The 19,735-nt window shown below is 36.8% G+C and overlaps 1 protein-coding gene across 1 annotated transcript; it reads left to right on the forward strand.

Moving 5' to 3' along the window:
• The first annotated feature begins 5,229 nt into the window (after nucleotides 1-5,229).
• On the forward strand, nucleotides 5,230-13,785 carry LOC129255404 (large ribosomal subunit protein bL32m-like). Its single transcript, XM_054893757.2, has 3 exons — nucleotides 5,230-5,284; nucleotides 10,189-10,435; nucleotides 11,127-13,785. The coding sequence occupies exons 1-3, from the start codon at nucleotides 5,230-5,232 to the stop codon at nucleotides 11,347-11,349; spliced, it is 525 nt and encodes a 174-aa protein (XP_054749732.1). The 3' UTR covers nucleotides 11,350-13,785.
• The last annotated feature ends 5,950 nt before the right edge of the window (nucleotides 13,786-19,735 follow it).

Here is a 19,735-nt window from a genome sequence, read left to right on the forward strand (position 1 = left end):
CATTTATGATTTTTGGTTGAAAACAGAATTTGTATTGACTTTGAAGAACCTGCTCCTTTTCTAACCCTGATATAATGGTGTGAATGGTTGATCAGTTTCTAGCTTTTTTTTTCATTTACCAGTGTTGATGTACATGTATCGGAATCTCAGTTTTACTTTGACAGTCATTCTGCAAGGATCAATATTACTGACACTCTCCGTGTCAAAAAAACTAGATCCACCGTCTATTGCTAATAATAGCGGACACTTTAAATTCACAGACACATTTTAATCAGCTGTATAGTACAGTCAAAATGCAGGTTAAAGTGACACGGGGAGTATCAAGAAATAGAAGCTCAATGTGTCTTTGTACTGTATAGCCCATCTGAACTGTACATTTTAATTGTGTTTGCCCTACTTTTACTTATAGCTGGTTCTTAATAATGATATTGAGGGTTTTACATTTTTGTATTTACACAGCCCAAGCCAGATCTCGTACAGTTTTATAGTGAATACATTACCAATATACTTACCAATAAGTATAAGAGAGGAGGAAACTTATTCAGAATGTTAACTTTAAACATAAACTGGCGTCTGAAATCCTACTCATATTATTACAGAAACAGAAACATGAATTTTACACACATTATTGAATTTTTAGTGACATTTATGTTGTTGACCATACATGGACAAACTGTAACGTGAGTAACCGTAACGTGATTAACCACTTTATCTGCACCCCTAGTAAAAACCATGTGTTCTTTATTTTTTTAATTGTATACAAAGTTTGTCTCCCTATTATACTTCTTTGAAATGGATATAATCAACTTTCATAAAAGCCTTGTATGAGGACACTTTTCACTTATGTCGACTTTTCATTTTATGCATGTCCAAATCATGTAACGTGAGTAACCGACACATTTCAAAGATTTGCCAGGAGCATAATAAAATTTCCCAAGCTTTGTTTTTATACAAAGGATAGTCGGACTGTGTACTTTGTTGTTATATAGAGATGTATAGTTCCTATCAATAATAACGGAGTTACAGCTCCAAGTATGAGTCAAGGTGTCTCCAAATGTAACGTGGGTAACCGTGGAATAGCCCATAACTTTCTTATTTTACATCCGATTTTGATGAAATTTTTAAGTGTTTTGCTTGTTGGATTTTTCTCCTTTTTTTCAAATCAATTTTTTTTTGGGGGTGGACTTGTCCTTTAATTAAAATTAGAGATTAAAAAATGATTTTTTTTTGCCATATTTCCACCAATAGAGGGCGTACAAAAAAATATGCCCAAAATTCAAGTTTTTGAGCGCTCTGGTGAATACAAAAATTATTCTCAAGTTACTAATGAAAAATAAATTGCAACTGTATGGAAATTAGTAATTTTGGTCACAAAAGTGATATTTTAATGATTTTTAAAGTGTGTGCTATGTACAGCATTGGCATACCATAGTCCTACCTGTAGATTCCCCACAGGCAGGATGGTTGCAGTGAGCAAGTGGTTTTTCCGGGTCTACTACGGCCGGGTATCTTATCAGTGTACCGGCACCCTGACGGCTGTCCCTTATTCCCACTGGTCAGGGAGCTCCGGAAGCGTGTCTGAGCCCAGGGGCCTGTTGCTAGATAGGCGATACGTAGGAACGTCCTAGGACCATTCTTCCGAGATAGGAAGATTGGCGACAAATCAGCGCTTTCAGTTTCACGAAGGCAATTTTGTCTTCCAAGTCCGCGACATCGTTTGATATCGATAGTATCGGAAAAAATATTTAGTCTTCATCATCACCTGAACCTTTTATTTCGGAATGATGACTTTTCAATTTACAATCATATATTTAAATTAATGGAAATCAAATAATGTTTTATTTATTACTGATTGTAGAATTGATGGATGGAGCTTACTTTATGAGGTAAAAGGAAAAAAAACTTTAAAGATTCACAAAAAACTGGATAAAATCAAAATTTTCATTATTTCCCTTATTTAGAACACGGTGACCTTTTAGAGACACTTTTCATTGATATTTCAGCGAAAGAGACCCTTGTCCGACATAAAAATTGAATTAACTAAGCAATTTCGACATTGTATTAGTTCAATATTCTGATTTTTTTTTATAGAATACTTAGTTCAATTGAATGTTGAGGTGTGGTATTGTCGACGGCGCCGGCTAGTTCAAGGTATACCAGTAGAGGCGCACGGCCAATATGGGAGGCTGTCTCCCATATCCAATTTCAGAGACAGTCACCAGTTTGGGAGACCAATTTCCTTTGTTTACATTTGCTGCAAAAGGATTAGCTTGGCGGAAATTAAAAATGCGATAAGCAGATTCCTCATGAAAAATTACCCCTTTTTACCATCTACTTTAAAAATCCACCATCTACTTTTGTTTTGATAAGGATTTTTGTTGTCATCCACACACAAAACAAATGGGCTTCTGACCTCAGTGAGCCAAAATTTTGGATGGAAAAATTACGCTTTTGTTGGTTTCTTTTATTCTTTTGCAAAGCAAGTCTCCAATATGGGAGACAATATCCCATATTGGCCGTGCGCCTCTACTGTATACTTTACCGTAATTAGAGCAGTTGACGATCTACAGCGCATCGATAGAACTTGATACGAACGAGCATAATATTGGAAAGAGCCATGGAACATGCAGCTAAAAAGAAAAAATAAGATTAGATAGCAAACACAAATTTATTAACCAAATTCTGTTTAGATTCAATATGAAAAATGCAAACGAAAACTTAGAATTTACTCATGATATGATATGAAGAAAAATTCACCCCAATTCGTAATTACAATTTACATCATTATTAATCAAGAATATCTTCACCCGTCCAGCGCGCGTCCGGAATCATGATGTGATTTGTCACACACGAAAATAATTGTTTTCAACGGAGGGGTATGCGGCAAGTGCGATGCGAACAAAACGGTTGGTAAAAATATAATAATTTTACCATATTCATAATTTTCATAATATTTGGAATAGCAAGTGCGCATTTTTCTTGATGGTATTTCCTCTAATTGTCATTTGTAAAGCATTGAAATAAAGGTGTCCGGCAATAGGATACACTGCCATGAGTGTACCAAATATTGCATAAATTTGAAAGAAATGTATGATTTTCTTGGAAAAAAACCCGGGCATTTTCAGATTGAAAAAAAAAATGATACCCCATGTCTGCGCAGCCATTCACTTTGCACACGATTCAGGGATTTGGATGAGAAAGGCTGCATTTTGAGGCTGTCACATGAAATGCCCAAAATTCATTATTTTTCCACCATTTTGAGTCGGATTCGAATGTCTGTCTATGTATTGCATGTGTAAAGTCTCTGTTCGTTCTTTTACTAGAATCAGGCATATATGCGTGTGCGCAGACAAGGGGGACTGCGCAGACTTGGGGGAACTTGCCATATGACTTATAGACTGTTGAAGTAGCTATATAGGGTCTACCAAAATTTTCTTTATGTTACTTATTAGTACTTGATTTCCCTTGATCATCTTCATAAAATATAGTAGACCCTATATTCTACATTATTGTCGGTTGAGTTAATATGACGAATATGTCGTTATGATGAAATATGATGAGAGCAGTAAACCCCAACAATTCAGTTCTTCAAAGCCAGTATATAGTAATAAAACTGTTTCCAAACACCATTCGCCTGATAATGATGTACCGGGTATCTATAGGCCTGTAAGAAAGTTGTCAAAAACTGGTCTGAATTAAAAATCTGTTAAACTGTTAAAACACAAACACTAAAGTAACAATTCCCTTTGGCTTTTTCAGAACTCATTTATTGGAAATCATTTTCTGATCCCCAATCTCTGACAAAGTTTTACCTATCATACATTACAGATTAACACACTTCTTCTGAAGTTTGCTTTCCCTTTTATTTTTTTTGTCTCTCCCACCGGAGGTGAAGGCGAGACTTAGGGATCCAAATGTCGTCCGTCCGTCACAAACCTAATGACACATAACTCCGCAACCGTAAGTCGATTTCCAACCAAACTTGGATGGTAGATGGACTTGGGGGACCTGCATGTTATGCTGCAGTCGGAGGTCACATGGTAAGGTCAAAGGTCATTTTGAGGTCAACGTTAAAGTTTACATGCGAGACTCTCTTATGACACCTAACTCCGCAACCGTAAGTTACTTTTCAACAAAACTTGGATGGTAGATGTACTTAGGCGACCTGCATGTTATGCTGCAGTCAGAGGTCACATGGTAAGGTCAAAGGTCATTTTCAGGTCAACGTTAAAGTTTACATGCAAGACTCTCTTATGACACCTAACTCCGCAACCGTAAGTCGCTTTTCAACCAAACTTGGATGGTAGATGGACTTGGGGGACCTGCATGTTATGCTGCAGTCAGAGGTCACATGGTAAGGTCAAAGGTCATTTTCAGGTCAACGTTGAAGTTTACATGCAAGACTCTCTTATGACACCTAACTCCGCAACCGTAAGTCGCGTTTCAACCAAACTTAAATGGTAGATGGACTTGGGGGACCTGCATGTTATGCTGCAGTCAGAGGTCACATGGTAAGGTCAAAGGTCATTTTCAGGTCAACGTTAAAGTTTACATGCAAGACTCTCTTATGACACCTAACTCCGCAACCGTAAGTCGCATTTCAACCAAACTTGGATGGTAGATGGACTTGGGGGACCTGCATGTTTTGATGCAGTCGGAGGTCACATGGTTAGGTCAAAGGTCAGTTTGAGGTCAACGTTAAAGTTTACATGCAAGACTCTCTTATGACACCTAACTCCGCAACCGTAAGTTACTTTTCAACAAAACTTGGATGGTAGATGTACTTAGGCGACCTGCATGTTATGCTGCAGTCAGAGGTCACCTGGTAAGGTCAAAGGTCATTTTCAGGTCAACATTAAAGTTTACGTGCAAGGCTCTTATGACAAGTGTTATTCCATCCCAGTCATTTCACAATGAAGTTTCGATATAATTCTCTTGCGTGCCCTCGCAAATCACAATATTTCTGGTCATTTTCATAAGTGGGCGAGACACAAAATTGCTTTTGCCTTGTTTGTCAATGGGTACAAAGCCAGGAGGATGATGTAATGTGCGAGTAAATGTGCCACTCTTACTCTTCTTCTTCCCCTTGCCTTTCTTGCTTCGGCCATATGATGGCGATGTCACACGAAGCGTACTAGAGATGCTAGAATTTGGCAAGGAGAGGACACACTTGACTTGACGACGGCAATCGAGGGTGACAAAGGCACGGATGATTTGGCTTTTGGAGGGATGCCTAATGGTCTTGGAACGTCTCTGGGAGACAACTGGGGTGATGCTCTCTTTGGTAAAGATCCTCTTGGAGGAGAATCCATCGTTGCAGGGGCTGGGCTCGTTAAATTCTCTTTCATGAGCTTGTCCTCCTTGTCGGCGTGCTATGTGTCGAAGAGAGCAACTTTGATGCTTAGATTGGGTTTCCCTCTAAGACTATAATGATCTCTGATTAAATCCATGAATGCAGGTATCAGCGGGTGTTTCTCCATATCATTTCACAGAGATGGGATTCATTCTCCTGAAGTGGTCTTTTTCAATCTTCGAGGCACCTATTGTATTGGTATGAACAGATTGCCTCTCCTGTTGTCATATCTCAATATTTTTGCCCAAAGGTTTCAGAGTGCTCAATGGTGAAATGATGATACCCAAACTCGTTCAACCTGAAATAGGCACCCCACCCATCAGAGTAGATTGTTGATCCCTTTACCATATGCCATTCAATCAATGGCAGCAGAGTGTTCCCGTCTCATTTCTTAAGTGGGTAAAGTACAACCTATTTTGACCATCCCAAAGACTTGTATCATCAGTCTGTGAATATCTCACCTATGGTACTTGGTTCTCCTTGCGAGCAAGCTCTTGTCAATCTCAACTTCCCCTTGAAGCTTTTCACCCAACTCGTAATACAAGTCGTGGACAAACTTTTGGCAATGATCATGCAAAATGTTTGCCCAGTCCATGGCCAGGTTCCTGTAATCCATCCTGGATTCAACACTGCAGCTGTGTAGCGTTTATCCTAAAATCCATCATAAAGATGAAGATCTCACGAACATCAAAATGGGTGCCCTTAAAAAAGGAAAACTTGTGGCCCAAATAGCTCTTGTCGTGAGGCCATCTTACAGTTCCCTGGCACCTGCAGATTCTGCCGCCTTTCCTCCTCACTTTCTTAAATGCTTTGATGGGTCTCTTAGGCTCTTACAAACCACAAAATATCTGTGATTCAACTGAACGATTGTCCTCCAACCATTTGTACATGACATCACTCTGGGTCTGGGATAAAAGCAGGTGAAAAGATAACGGGTTGCGAAAATGAAGTAATCCAATTTTGGATATATCTTGCTCTTGCTAAAAACATGTTGATGATTCCGTATCAACGACTTTGTTTAAAAGGAATCAAATTGGCGGGAGCTGTAATCAGTATCACTAACTCAGGCAAAGACCTACATAAGTTGACAACGCCTACCTGTACCAAAAACTCAATGGGGCTGATGAATATTCATATAAATGCATGAAATAGATTTGCAGAATGAAACTTACCTTTATTTATATTAGGTTGAACATTGAGGTATTCATACCGTTATGTAAAAATATTCCATGCATAGATCCGATAATTCCTTCCTCCTTCGAAAAGGTGAAATAGAGCTTCAAAATGTGAAACAGCTGCTTTATCGTGGCATAAACCATACAGATTACCAGTAGCCTATTCCATAAATACTTTGGGATTCAGGCCATTAACATAAATAAAAGTTGAAACTAAACACCTTTCCCAATGTATTAGATAATGACAGATTCTTTGTCCAAAAATATCTTGATTATTCTTGGCCATAAATTTGCTTCTCGGATGATATCCTTAATATCTTTCGAAAGCAAAAATATTTGTTGATTCCTGGATGACATATTTTGGCAGTTGAAAGATAACAGCCAAGGGTGAGTCGAGATTCTTATGAGTAATCATCAGTGAAGCATGATTCAGATTAATGTCATCACAATATTACAGATTTTCATTGGTCAACTGGAGTTACTGAATGCGCTTGCATGTAATAGGGGAATCAATATATGCAGTATTTTCTTACTTCTAATCAGGCGCAGAATGGACCAATCAAATAGCTTATTCATTTCCCACAACTGAAAATGAATGTGACATACACACTTACACGACCCAGTGATGTAATATACACAAATCTTTATGAATGAAATATTCCTGCATTCACGCACCTGTGAGTTGTTCTTGCTTCCAGCAAATTTTGTCGGCAACTGATCCCCCCCTGCAAGATGTTTATACCTTGGTCACATTTGCTCTACGGCGAGTTGAAAACAGTCGTTTTAGTCATTTTTGTCTCGCCTGCATAGCAGAGCGAGACTATAGGCGACGGCGACGGCGGCGTCAACATCAAATCTTAACCTAAGGTTAAGTTTTTGAAATGACATCATAACTTAGAAAGTCTATGGACCTAGTTCATGAAACTTGGACATAAGGTTAATCAAGTATTACTGAACATCCTGCCTGACTTTCAGGTCACATGACTAAGGTCAAAGGTCATTTAGGGTCAATGAACTTTGACCATGTTGGGATAATTATTTTCAAAATCTTAACCGAAGGTTAAGTTTTTGAAATGACATCATAACTTAGAAAGTATATGGACCTAGTTCATGAAACTTGGGCATAAAGTTAATCAAGTATAAGTGAACATCCTGCTCGAGTTTCAGGTCACGTGACCAAGGTCAAAGGTCATTTAGGGTCAATGAACTTTGGTCAAGTTGGGGGTATTTGTTGAATTACTATCATAACTTTGAAAATTTATGGATCTAGTTCATGAAACTTGGACATAAGGTTAATCAAGTATTAGTGAACATCCTGCCTGAGTTTCAGGTCACATGACCAAGGTCAAAGGTCATTTAGGGACAATGAACTTTGGCCAAGTTGGGGGTATTTGAGTATTTGAGTAATAAGAGTAATCAAGTAATAAGTAATAAGAGTAATCAAGTATCACTGAACATCCCCTGTGAGTTTCAGGTCACAAAACCAAGGTCAAAGGTCAGTTAAGGTCAATAAACTTAGGCCATGTTGGGGTAATTGCTGAATTGCCATCATAACTTTGAAAGTTTATAGATAGAGTGTTCAAATGAAATATGGACATGGGTGTAGTTGACAAGTCTTAAGTCACCGTTCAAATGTCATTTATGGTCAATGAACGTGGTATTATGTCATTATATGAATGGTGTTTTTGTGAATGATTATTTTATAGTAGTTTTCAAAGTTAGCACTGCTGCTATATTAAATCGCGTAATGCAGGCGAGACTGCCAGAGGCGTTCCACTTGTTATTCAAACCACCGATATGTAGCTGGTACAAACAAATGTTAAAACGTCTGTTTTCGACTCGCCGTACGGCCGCCGTAAAACAAATGTGACCAAGGAATTACATCCAACTCACAACTTATTCAAATCCATTCCTTCTCTCTACACACTTTTGTTGAAATAAATTATTTTAAGTATTGCAAAGTGAACTGCCAATGCTTTTGATTAATTTATAAACATTTTAAGTTATAGAAACAACGGAAAGACATTTGATTTCATTTTTAGATCCTTAAACAAAGGGAGGGTTTTACGAGGCTTATACAATATTTGCCATATCTAAAATCATCCTTTCCAAACCATTTGGGCAAACATTGCAAGCGTGACATGCACTTGCCAAAAACAAATAGCAGCATTTTGTCAGCCAAGAGCCTTGAAATTCATAAGCATGGCATGCGGCATGCACATCTCGATTGATAAAAACTATAATTTATTCTGTCAGTCATCCTAAAGAACCTTCAAATTTACATCTTCATTGAATTGAGTAATTGACATACCTGCACATATGTCATTTTCAAGAAAAAAATAGCTTCATGAGAGTTGTGACTGGCTCTTACATGTATGACGTCAGGAGCAGCAGAACATTGAAAGCATCTAACTTGAGCAATTTGGGCTATTTATTGAGTCAGTAGTCAATTGAAGCTGATAATAAATGATGATGATATTAGAGACATAGCATCATAGGCATTGTAACACCCTCTTTATTGTTACGTTCTGTTCTGATTTTCTATAGTTGAAATTGAGCCAAAATTTCACCCATCAATTTATTCAACTTTCATGATGTAAGGATATTGGAGACAATTTCTGATATATTGGAGACTACCTCTCTCAGATCAGACAGCAATAATTTATAAAGCTCTTAATTTGTCATAAATAATACATTAAAAAAAATCCTTAACACCAAAAACATACCGGTAATGAAAATTATGATATATTCCCAATTTATCACAATAATATAAATTAAATTGCCATAATAATACTGTACCAGTAATTGTGGGCAGTAATAGAAAAGCTAGACAAGATATAGAGATCTACTTAAAGGTCAAAGTCCACCCCAGGAAAATGCTGACTTGAATAAATAGAGAAAAATTAAACTAGCAGAGTGCTGAAAATTTCATCAAAATCGGATGTAATATAAGAAAGTTATGACATTTTAAAGTTTCTCTTATTTTTCACAAAACAGTGATATGCACAACTAGGGATGATGTCCATCACTCACTATTTCTTTTGTTTTTTATTGTTTGAATTATACAATATTTCATTTTTTATAGATACTTGACTGAACCATATAGTATTAAACAATGCTAATTCCACATGTTCAGGGAGGAATTAATCGTTGTAGCCCTTGACAATGAGGAGAAAATTAGATATTTCATATTTCATATAATAAAATACAAAAGAAATAGTGAGTGGATGACATAGTCTCATTTGCATACCAGCCTGGATGTGCATATAACTGATTTGGGAAATTAAGCGAAACTTTAAAATGTCATAACTTTTTTATTTTATATGGGATTTTGATGAAATTTTCAGTGTTAGGCTTGTTGGATTTTTCTCTATTTATTCAAATCAACTTTTTGTTGGGGTGGACTTGTCCTTGAACAAAGTACAAGATGATTTCCAATGCACAATTTTTGAATGTTGCTTTGTGCAAGCATGGTCATCAAAACGTGAAGCTTGTTTGATGTACACACCTTTTACTTCAGGGTTTGGGGGCCAAGGGTCCACCCCAACCCTCCCTATATCTGCCACTGAAATACACTAGTTGTTTCGTTTGAATAAGTATATAAAAATGATAAAAATGAATTTTGAGATTTTCATGAACTTCCTTGACTCTCAATTACAGAACCAGTCCTTGCGATTCCAGCCCTGAGAGGTTTAGAGTCCCAGAATGAAGGAAGAGACCCTAGAAATGCTCCCAATTCAATACAAGAGCTGTTTGATGGATTCTTGTGGGCCGTTCCAAAACACAGACGCAGCATTCAACGCAACAGAGGTAGAAGGAGAGCTCTGGATAAGAGAGTTTCATACAATACGTCATTGGTACCTTGTGAAACATGTGGAAACCTTAGACAGTTTGGCTACCTTTGTGGGTAAGGGAAATGTCAGTATTTGTTACCCTATATGGTTCTTACATAGAAATGATATTTTTCTCCAATGTATATTTGTAATACCAGAAGGTTTAGTCAAGAATGGTAGTGTACACTAGTAAAGATATTAAATTGCTTACAATAAGGTAAATGGGAACCTTGCAGGAATCTGTTTCATGAAACTATTCCATGAAACTTACATGTAGAAGCATCTAACGGCTGCTCTGCCAAAGTCAGGTTAATAAAGCTGCATAATTGTAGAGAGCTTGGAGATTACCAATAAAGTAAATGACACATGAGCTACATGTACATAAGCAAATATTAACCTTGTTATCATTATCATCCAAGCATGAACATTAAAGAACCTGAAAATGAAAACTGGAAAGAGTTTGAATTTGATAAATTCTTTAACAAGATATTAGTAGAAAAATACTGTAAATACCTGGTTGATATAATAAAAATGAAAACATTTCTAGAACAAGTATTGTCACGTAAATTCCTTTAGAAAACAAAGGTTTTTTTATAGAAAAAATTCAGAAAACAAGAACAGGTAATAGTGATAAGTAATATTATCAAAAAGATATACATCAATTCAATAGAAATCTTACATGTATGCTCTTAATTTTAATTCTTCTTTATTTACTTTGATTTGAAAATCTTTTTTTTGTTGTTGTATATTTGTGTTCATGTGTAGGCATTGTCTGGTGAGGATCAGGGAAGAAACAAAGCAGATTCAAGAGGAGATGTTTGGAGAACTAGACAAGGATGGAGTGCTTCCGGACAAAGAGAATGTTGTTATATATGAAGGAGAGACTCTTAGTGAGGATGATATAAGGGACAAACACCCAATAGAAATCAGAAAAAAGAGGCCAGCGTGGTTTAGTAAAGACCTTATCCAAAATTGGAAGAAATGGTAGCCTCGTATCATCAACTGTTTCCGACATAATTGCCTTTTTATTGGATTATGCAGAGGTCTCTATGGCAGTCTGGACAGAGGAATCTGATCAGTAGCACAACCAGAAAGACAGAACAATTATGTAATAGTAAGATGTGTCTCTGATAATGGGTACCTGGTAATGACTAGTGAACGTTTGGTGAGAATGAGAACAATCAAGATGAGAACTTTTCAGGTGAAGAAATAGTTATTCAACCATGGCAAGTTGGGCAACATCATTTTAATTGCTATCAAAAGAGAAGTCAGATAGAGTAAGTTTGTATGTCATCCAGGACTACAAATCATCCAGGTTGACAAATTTCTTGAAACATATCATGTAAACTCTACAAAACATACTTATGCGAAATTATCCCTATACGAACTGTCTTTAACTTGTTATTACATTTGACGGTAAGACTGTCAATAATAATTTGCAATAACTTGAATAATGTATTTCATTTTTCCCTATTTTACTTTGTACACTGTCTACAGTCCCCATCAACTGATATACATGCAAAGTGATGCAATGGTAGAGAATTGTGTCGGTTAATTTGATACCTCATTCTAAGAAACTAGTCAAGACATAAGGCTCTGGTTATTAAAAAATACATGTGATGCTTGAATCCCAATAATTTTTTTAGGGTAAAGTAAGGTGGTTTTACAGGCAAGCTGTAAGGCTTAAGCCTTATTCAGCACTCATTGTTGTCAATCAGCCATGCATTGAGTCTTTTGTTAGCCATGAGATAGTTTTGAGATATACAGTACAGTGGGAAATCTATGAAAAAATGGTTAATGAAGGTGTGGAAATACAAGCATTATTTCAACAAAACAAACTTTGCCATTTCGTGATCTTTTTATGTGAAGAACATATTTTGAACATTTTAGATGTGATATTCTTCTTGAAATTCAGATACCACCTGCTAAGTTACTTTTGGTTCCCTTTCTTCATGTTTTTTATGCACTAATGCATGAATGAGGAACTATGTAAGATACTCCAGTTGAAAGGGAGCCTAAGCTTTACAATGATAGGTTATTGTCTATTGTATTTGTGATTAATTTATGACCAAATATCATTTTTGTTTCTTTTTTTGGTGACGTGCACTTTATTCAGATTGTGTCAGAAAAAAAGTCCCATCAGTTTTAAGTTGTCTTGTCTGAAGTATGAACATTTAATCATTGATTTAATATGTCCTGGTAGTTATTCCCTGCTGCATATTTTGGTATCATTGTCACGTGGATCTTTGCATGCATGGCTGACTATGAGACGATCTTCAGGTGGTCGTAAAACTCCTGTCCCATGTTTCATGATGTCAGTTTCACATTAGATTTCAGTAATGTTATTAATGTCCATGTAAAAAGTGATATTTTGCTATAAAAAGTTACTGAATGTGACTGAATTAATCTGAGAATGTTTTTTAGTGGAGTAAGTATACTGTTCTGGGCTGAAAATGTTAAGTTACACATAACTTGATAATTGACTTGCTTTATATTACGGGAAAGGGGAATAACATTTAGTATTCCGGGGGCCGTTTCATAAAGCTGTTCGTAAGTTAAGAGTGACTTTAAGAACGACTGGTGATCCTTTCTTACGCGCTTAACCATCGCAAATGAATATATCATTTACCACAAGAAAGAAACACCAGTCATTCGTAAAGTCGCTCTTAACTTACGAACAGCTTTATGAAACACCCACCAGGTAGTACTGTGATGATGTGATTATACTGGTCAGTAGCATGGTACATTACTAACTTAACAGTACAGTGTATACTACTCGTATATGAAATATCAAATTTGTGCTAAAATTATTTTCAACAGTTAGCTTCTTTGAGCTACGTCAGCCTCACCAAATAGTTTTTTATTTGGTTCAAGAAAGAAAAGATTGCACTGGAGTTGTTCATATGAGTGCAGCACAAATGAAATTAGAAATGTTTACATGTTGCTTGAGTTGGTCCAGGCATCCTGTTACAATTGTTATTCATGTAAATATTCAATTTGTATGAGTGCGATCATTCTAAATTTTAAAAGTTAAAAGAGTCTATTCAACCACGTGAATTGGAGTTGACTGCTTCCTTTTCCATTGAATGTAATATTTCAATGCTCGCACAAATGACAAAACATTGAATGTTTGTTTTATACAACATTTTATGATGTACTGTATGCAGAGCAGTGATGCGGGTACACGTACATGTATGCAGGTAGGTTGGAACCACGGTATGTACGTATGCGATCTGCCTGCTCCCTTGCTAGACAATGCAATAGTTGACTATTGCACGGATGTTGAGTGTTGCCGTGCTATAGCTGATTCCTCTAAATGTCATGTGTTACACATTCATCCAATCAGCTGTCAAGGATCTATGTATGTTTAAAGATTGATATTTCATACAATAAAACTTATATTTAGAATTTCACTTCATTTAAATATTGTTTTTCTGAATTCATCCCTCGTACTCAGTCTTGTGATACATGCAGTGTTTATAGATGAAGTGAATATATTCACAGAATGGGTAGTGGTATATCAGTCAAAAGTAAGAGAGAGGTAATAGTTGTAATAAAAACAATAAACTCTTGAATGGAAAGTTGTAAAGCTAATGACAACCATTATGAGCTTTCTTAGCCAGGGGAGGGGGTGGGGTAATAGGATTGACCACTGTAAACCCATTATTTTCTATGACCTACCTTAGTGTACTGAAATGTTTCAGCCAAATATTTGTGTGGTAGATGATCTTTGAACGTTTATTATAGGGGTACTCCGGGCTGAAAATAATTACATCTGAATAAATAGAGTAACATTCACTGAGCAAAATGCTAAAATTTCATCAAAATCAGATAACTTTGGAAGTTGAGCAATATTTTGTAAAACAGTTATATGCATGTCGTCATTAATATTAGGTGGACTGATAATGTCACTTCCCAATCTCCTTTTTCTTATGTTATTACATGAAATAATAATTATTTCATTTTTGTCTCACCTGCATAGCAGAGTGAGACTATAGGCGCCGCTTTTCCGACGGCGGCGGCGGCGGCGGCGTCAACACCAAATCTTAACCTGAGGTTAAGTTTTTGAAATGACAGCATAACTTAGAAAGTATATGGACCTAGTTCATGAAACTTGGCCATAAGGTTAATCAAGTATTACTGAACATCCTGCCTGAGTTTCATGTCACATGACCAAGGTCAAAGGTCATTTAGGGTCAATGAACTTAGACCATGTTGGGGGAATCAACATCAAAATCTTAACCTAAGGTTAAGTTTTTGAAATGTCATCATAACTTAGAAAATATATGGACCTAGTTCATGAAACTTATACATAAGGTTAATCAAGTATCACTGAACATCCTACATGAGTTTCACGTCACATGACCAAGGTCAAAGGTCATTTAGGGTCAATGAACTTTGGCCGAATTGGGGGTATCTGTTGAATTAACCATCATAACTTTGACAGTTTATGGATCTGATTCATGAAACTTGGACATAATAGTAATCAAGTATTACTGAACACCCTGTGCAAGTTTCAGGTCACATGATCAAGGTCAAAGGTCATTTAGGGTCAATGAACTTTGGCCAAATTGGGGTATTTGTTGAATTACAGCCATAAATTTGAAAGTGTGTTGGTCTAGTTCATAAAACTTGGACATAATAGTAATCAAGTATCACTGAACATCCTGTGCGAGTTACAGGTCACATGATCAAGGTCAAAGGTCATGTAAGGTCAAAGAACTTTGGCCACGTTGGGGGTATTTGTTGAATTGCCATCATATCTCTATAAGTGTATTGGTCTAGTTCATAAAACGTGGAAATAAGAGTAACCAAGTATCACTGAACATCTTGTGCGAGTTATAGTAGTTTTCAAAATCAGCACTGCTGCTATATTGAATCGCGTGATGCAGGTGAGACGGCCAGAGGCATTCCACTTGTTATATATATGTGTTAATGATATGTCTCCCTTATAATAAAATAAGTTGCCACAAAGATTGTCTAATTTGATTAAATCAATTGTCATCCAATTTTTTTTTTTTAGTTCTTGGAGGAAAATACTTGAATAAACATTATTTCATGTAAAAAAATACAAAAGAATAAGTGGGGATATGACATCATCGGTTTGCTCATTGAATATTCATTAAGACATGCAGAGGACTATTTCACCGAAATAACGCAAATCTTTAAAATGTCAAATTAAACTTTTTCCGATTTTAGTCAAATTTTCAGCCTAGAGTACCCCTTTAAGCTGCCATAGATGCGGGATGGGTTTACCATTCACCTGTGGTTAGTCCTGAAAAGGACAGTTGGGTGGTTGAGATGAAATTAAAGATGAAAAAAAAAGAAAGATGAGATTGAGAGGTATCTTTCATGGTATAAGATGTAGTTATATAAGGACTGTAAACCAGATGAGATCAAGGACTTGGATGAGATGAGATAAGAAGTTCTGGCAGAGAGTTGAGACGGAGTCTCATCACTTCTCTACTATTTACTTTACTTACTCTGCTTCTACTCTACTACTTACTTATTACTTATCTTGACTTCTTTTATAAACAAGTAAATTTTACTATAGAAAGAGAAAATAATAGGGTCTGTTTTGTCTTGTGACTTGGGTTTCTTAAAAAAAATGTCTAAAAATATTCATTGTCTTTGTTTTGTAGAAGTAAAGATGAGGTTCGTTCGATGATAGCAAAGAAAATCTACCCTCTAAAGTTTAAACATTTCTTTGTTATTTCTTTTTACACCTTTTATGATTGATCTGAGGAGGCCTTCTTTCAGGAGTGAAGCAAGATAGGCTAGCTGGGTACTGTACATGTATGTGGATCTGTGTAGCAAACGATAACTAATTTGCTCATGTCACACGAAGTATTCTATCTTCAGAGCGACCATTGATGTTCTTTTGAAATAATACATTAATTTGAACGTTCCATTTAGATTTTATTGCTATGACCCAGTGGCGTAGCTACGGGGGGCCTGGGGGGGGGGGGGCACGTGCCCCCCCCCCTGAGATTTGGTGTGCCCCCCCCAAGTGCCCCCCCTGAAAAAAATTGGCAGAGCAAAAAAAAAAGGAGAAAGAAGAAAAAAAAAGGAAAAGAAGAAGAAAGACAGAAGAAAAAAAGAAGAGGAAAATAAGAGGAGGAAGACGAGTGAATGAAATAATGTGAAGGGAAGACTTGCAAAAAAAAAACAAATCTTTCATGTTCCTATATAAAACTTTTGCTTGCGCTTCGCGCCAGAATTGCCTGTTCGATGAAATTCATATCTTGCTCAATAGGCTGATATGGAGCAAGTTTTGAAGTCAAAATACAAAATATATTTTAGCTCGGACATCGAGCTCTCATCATTTTTTTTTCATTAACAAATTTAAGTGTTCTAGCTGTAAAATGTCCCTTTTATAGTCTACATATCAGCATTTTTAAGCTCACGCTGCGTGGTCCAATTGTTTGATTTGCCAAGTTCCTATTGTCTACGTGTATTTCATAATGTTCCATTAAACAAATGTATTCAGACTGTCCAGATTCTAGGTCTAAATCTAAAACATGCGCGATAGCCTGCATGTTCTTTATATTAAATGTACTTAAATTATCCAGTTTCACATCAGAATATCAATAATTGTCTGCTCACGCTTCACGATCGCATTATTAATGATACCCAATTAACTATATCATATTTATGATTTACAAAATATGAATAGAGTGTCCCGCTTTTAGGTCTAAAATCTCAATTTTCTTCCTCTCGCGCTTCGCGCTCGCATCAATTGTTTAGTTACATACCTATCCCATTTATTAATACAAAAAGTGCTTAGAATGACAATTTTTTAGGTCGGAATATCAAAAAAAATTTGCTCGCGCTTCGCGCTCGCATTATTGAAATATATACCGTCTTCGTGGGTAACTGTAAGCAGTCCTTAACAGGTCCCTTTTCGATAATGCTACAGTTAATAAAAATTTCTGCTCGCGATTGGCCTTCGCAGTAACCATCTAGTTACATACGAATCTTGTTCAGGATCACACATAACATTGCACAGAATATTACATTTTCAGGACAAAATACATGAAAGTAAAAAATAAAAAAAAAATCGCTCGCGCTTCGCGCTCGCACTTTTGATAAGGCTTATGAGATTATTTCATGTTTATGTTGTTATATAAGAATAAAACTAAGAAGTGACTGATCGGGGGAAATATAGGTGAAGATAATTTCGGGCCCCATCCCTTATTGGCGAAAGTCGGATCCGCCCTTGTGACACATACACACACAACGGAAAAAATGGTGCCCCCCCCCCCCCTGAAAAAGCAAGGACCCCCCAGTGCCCCCCCAGGAAAAAAATCCTAGCTACGCCACTGCTATGACCACGGCATTTTCCAGGTCAGAATGAATATCGGGTCAGCAGAGTAAATCGATAGTGCTTCAATCTGCTTACAGTGCGAAAGATTAATCCTCTTTCTCGCTCTCTCACGCCCACGCAGTTACATTTCTGTAAAGCGGAATTGTACACTGAGATGGATTTATCATAGAATCAATGCCTTGAAATACTGAAGGTACGGAGGGAGGGTATAAAATGAGCGGAGGGAAGAAAGGGCATATTTCCAGGACGAGTGTGTTGGCCTCATGACTATAATATTTAAAAAAATGCGAAAAATATGACGTCATCCAAATACGGGCTTGAATTGACACAGTTAAATCCAGTTTGTATCTACTATCTTCAACCCTCATCTTCTGAAGACGGTTTCCATGGTAGTGACGTCACACTTTGGTGACCTCGGACGCTTTTCTCGCCGTTTTTGCTCGTGTTCGATGATCTGGAGTAATGTCCCTCGATGATGTCATGCATTGATGCGGTAGAGAGGGCATACATCTTAAGAATTAATCATCTTTTAATAATAAAAAATGACGATAAGATGGGATTTAAGGTGCGCCCTACAGGTCTATCTATATCAGACGTATCAAAAAGCGGCAGTTTTTCGGGGAAAAAAAGACTACGTGTATATAGCTTAAAACTTCGTTATCTCACTTGTCGACAAAGCTTGCAGCTAATAATTGTCAAATTGTTAATCCAGTCCGTGTGACTTGATGCAGCTCCACTCTTCATGCTCTTAGTCTTATAGCAGCATTAATCTAATCCTCTATCATGAGAAGACATTTATTAAATTCAAATCAAAGGTGAAAAATATATTTGATCTTATTAAAGATTATTTTTTAATTTTAACAAGTGCACACCTAGTTACCAATAATGCATATAGCATTTCCATTTATTTCAAAGCAGGATAAAAGAACATCGTAGATTAAATGCCTTGCTCACGGGCATAGGTGCCGCGGCCGGGAATCGAAACCCGGACTTTCCATGTATAGCCAGGCGCCTTAGACCACTCGGCCACGATCTTGATACTATAGATCGTATGTGTTCGCTCGTTCGCAACTTTTTAATATATTTTTATTGGTTTTTCCAATACCAAACATAATCACAAAATTTGCATATCTTCGTATGGCCATTTTCTCTTCCCCTTTCTTTTTCCCTTTCCTGAAAATGGGTTCTAAAACGCTTCGCTGTCGTCATTGTATATCAAATTTTATTTAACATAATAGGTTGATCAATTCATGCATATCCCCTGGGTTATTATGTACACATACATAATGCATCGTCTCCTTCAGGGTTTGTTTAACACAGAAAAGGAGCCTAGACTTATTATTAATGACAAATTATGTGCATGGAAATTGGCAAGGTAAAGCGTGAATGTGAGAAAAGATGCAGGTTAATAAAGGGAAAGAAAGACAGGTGGAATAATGATCAAAAAGAGAGATGAACTTGGTGGGTAAGACGGAAATTATGAATACGACTGAGGAAATGATAGAGGAGTTTCGGTCTATGTTGAGCATTTCGATTGCTATTATTATAACACGAAGTTTAGTTTTTAATAAAGGATCCATGTTCTTGATATTCAGCGTCTGAACCTAAATCAAGGCGGTTTTTAGGTAAAATTCATATTACATTCTTTAGACATTATTTCTTTTTATCTCCCCGTCCCTGCAAATTCTGTTTCTAATTACAAAATAAATATAACCAGCTATAAGGACTATGTCAGAACGTCATGGAAATGTAAATAAGGCACACAAAACTAGCTCGAAGCGTGAAGTCCCTTAATTGCGGTCGAGGTCCGAGTGGCGTCTGAGGTGCCTGGGCGGGGGAGGGAATGGGGTGGGGGTACGTTCACCGGTAAAACCGATATTTTCAGTGGTCAGGGTGGAGCAGACAATTTTATTGTGCCATAAATTGCGATCCCACGATATACTTTGATACATTATACTCTTTGATACACATGCATCTACCAATAAATGAACTAGTACGATCCTGCAAACAATGGAGTTTAAAAAAGACGGACAAAATTTGATGCAGT

The sequence above is a fragment of the Lytechinus pictus genome, chromosome 3, assembly GCF_037042905.1.
Source record: "Lytechinus pictus isolate F3 Inbred chromosome 3, Lp3.0, whole genome shotgun sequence".
NCBI lineage: Eukaryota > Metazoa > Echinodermata > Echinoidea > Temnopleuroida > Toxopneustidae > Lytechinus > Lytechinus pictus.